The following is a 1195-nucleotide window of genomic DNA, read 5'->3' as shown; positions in this document are numbered from 1 at the left end:
TGCTGAACCCACAGCCGGCACCTGACTCTGCACCCTGGCCCAGCAGCACAAAAACAGCTGTCCCCACGGCACCATGCCCACATGTGAGGGCAGGGTCCAGAGCCAAGTGGCCAGGTGGGCTCACAGAAGGGATGGCCCAGGAGAGGCAATAAGACGGGACGTGCCATCACCCATCACGGTTGGGTGCAGCAGGACAACTAGAAAGAAAACATCACAGCCTCGGAAAAGCCCAGGGTGATAAGGATGGGACACGGTGAGGGAAGAGGACAAAGCAGACCTGTACAACTAGCGCACCGGGTAAAATCTGCGTGGGGACAAAGATGCAAGCAGCCGCTGTGTCTAAGTGAGAGAAAAAGGACTTGCTTTCATGTTCATCCTGTAAAGCTAGGCTTTCTGTTTGGGAGAGAGACACAGAAATCCTTACCGACCAGCAGGGACCACGACCGGATGCCTGGAGCCCTCTGCAGATGGAGGCGGGAGCTGGTGCGAGCCTCCACCTGCATGTACATCCCTGCGCTGAGCCTGAGCCGACACCTAGCTCCACCGATCCACAGGCTGCGCTGGGGAAGGACAGACACGGCTGGGGCCACCCAAGCCCCGCGTCCGGGCCCTCCGCTCACAAGCACTCTGACCAGGGCAGCCCCCACGCACCCACAAAGAGCCCACCGGGCCCTTGCCCGCTCTGTCCCCTGGAGGCCAGCCGCTCCTGGCAGTCTTCTAGCTTCCGGGACCTACCGGAACCTACCAGAAGCCCCTTTCCCCGCAGCTGCCTCCACCAAGAAGGGGAAGTGCAAGTCTCCTGGCTGGCAGGACCAGAAAAGGCCGCTGGACCTTTGCTGACCTGCGAGCGGCGTAGCCCCACACTGGCGCCCACCAGCCCGGCCAGCCGCCACCTGCCACCCCAGGGGCGAGCTGGTCACCAGAGCGGGTCCCAGGTACTGGTGGCCCCTGCCCCTCCCCGCTTCATGCGCACGCACGTGCACACCCACTTGTGCACACGCGCCCGTGCACATTCACACCTGCACACGCGCTCGCAGGGGGGTGCGCTCACCCCGCTGCACCCTCGCGCTGAGACCGCCCGGGACCAGGGTGCTCGGCTGCCCACGACGGCCGCGCCACAGCTACCGCACAAGAGCCGTGCAGCCTGCCGCCCCCGGGCTGCGTAAGTCCCGGCGACCGCGCGTTAGTGCGGCGG

The 1195-nt window shown here is 64.8% G+C and overlaps 1 protein-coding gene across 6 annotated transcripts in view; it reads right to left on the bottom strand.

Annotated features, from left to right (window-relative positions):
• CYBC1 (cytochrome b-245 chaperone 1) overlaps window positions 1-1189 on the bottom strand; it is an 8573-nt gene extending 7384 nt beyond the window's left edge. For 2 of the 6 annotated variants that reach the window (XM_014586710.2, XM_027770723.1), the window contains exons 1-2: window positions 1052-1189; window positions 425-555 (exon numbers count right to left, since the gene is read on the bottom strand). In XM_014586710.2, the coding sequence (XP_014442196.1) occupies window positions 425-509 (85 nt within the window). In that variant the 5' untranslated portion in view covers window positions 510-555; window positions 1052-1189. Of the gene's footprint in view, window positions 1-424; window positions 561-651; window positions 675-1019 lie in introns of those variants that run through there. The other 4 variants (XM_014586711.2, XM_014586709.2, XM_014586712.2 and 1 more) reach the window with 4 other exon arrangements.
• Between the last annotated feature and the right edge of the window lie 6 nt (window positions 1190-1195).

The sequence above is a fragment of the Tupaia chinensis genome, unplaced genomic scaffold (assembly GCF_000334495.1).
Source record: "Tupaia chinensis unplaced genomic scaffold, TupChi_1.0 Scaffold000159_1, whole genome shotgun sequence".
Lineage (NCBI taxonomy): Eukaryota > Metazoa > Chordata > Mammalia > Scandentia > Tupaiidae > Tupaia > Tupaia belangeri.
This window is presented reverse-complemented; position numbering and strand designations above follow the sequence as displayed.